Here is a 940-nt window from a genome sequence, read left to right as displayed (position 1 = left end):
GATATGAATACAATGTCTTTTCCCTCAATGAGTAAAAAGACACGATCGTATTCTCTGCAATCTCGTCAGTATATAGATAGAGTAATACTTGCCCAGCGATCACAGCAGTTTATTGCACTCATGTGGCTTCTCGCAGAGTCTATGCGGCATGCGTGGAGATTACATTTGCGGTTAGCTCAACTGTATGTCTATTATGTGCCTAGTTATCTACAGGCAATGAATATACATAGTGATAATAGTAATAATAGTAATAGTAATATAGAGGAAGTATTATCTATTACAAAGAATAAATATTATGCCTATTTCTGTTCTGGGAATTTTGATTATGAGTATTATGTATATCAGTTTAATGAAAAGTGGGATGCACTCTTTGCTGCTGTACATCATTATATGGATGCGGATAATATCAATACCCAAACAACAACAACAACAACTACTACTACTACTAACAGTAGTCAAACGACGATGTCAATGAATACAAACAACAACAACAACAACGACAACAACAACGGAAAGAACAGGAAAGAGAGGCGCAGCGGCGGCGGAAAGAACTGCAGCGAGATGAAGAGATGCTTGTAGAGATGGAACGACAACGGCAGTTAACAGGAAGAGAATATGTGAATAACTCCATGAGTCCTACAGAGAATGTGTGTAGATTGACAAGGGAGGCTGTGGCCCAATATCAATCCTCATTATCATCCTTATCCACAATAGCAACAACAACAACAATAAGAACAGAAGAAATAACAGAAGAAAGAATAAAAGAAAGAGAAGGAGAGATGGATGAATGTGAGAAGAGTTCTATTGTGGAGAGTGAAGAGGAGGCGAGTTTCTTTGAAAGTGATGATGCGATTGATTTAAATGACTTGAATCGACTATATGAGTATTATAAACGTCGTGAGAATGTGCGAGGAAAGGGAATCTCAACAACAACAACAAG

The 940-nt window shown here is 37.8% G+C and overlaps 2 protein-coding genes across 2 annotated transcripts; both read left to right on the top strand.

Moving 5' to 3' along the window:
* Positions 1 to 12: 12 nt before the first annotated feature.
* Positions 13 to 579, top strand: TM35_000411870 (uncharacterized protein; the record flags this gene model as incomplete). Its single annotated transcript, XM_029029895.1, has 1 exon — positions 13 to 579. The coding sequence occupies one exon, from the start codon at positions 13 to 15 to the stop codon at positions 577 to 579; it is 567 nt and encodes a 188-aa protein (XP_028878883.1).
* Positions 580 to 581: 2 nt separating this feature from the next.
* TM35_000411860 (uncharacterized protein) lies at positions 582 to 938 on the top strand (the record flags this gene model as incomplete). The annotated part of the gene is made up of 1 exon (XM_029029894.1): positions 582 to 938. A coding segment is annotated over one exon (357 nt), but the record flags the coding sequence as incomplete, so codon positions are not given.
* Between the last annotated feature and the right edge of the window lie 2 nt (positions 939 to 940).

Source organism: Trypanosoma theileri (genome assembly GCF_002087225.1).
Source record: "Trypanosoma theileri isolate Edinburgh chromosome Unknown TM35_Tth_41_V1, whole genome shotgun sequence".
NCBI classification, from domain to species: domain Eukaryota; phylum Euglenozoa; class Kinetoplastea; order Trypanosomatida; family Trypanosomatidae; genus Trypanosoma; species Trypanosoma theileri.
The sequence above is the reverse complement of the archived record's forward strand: the minus strand, read 5'-3'. Positions and strand labels throughout refer to the sequence as shown.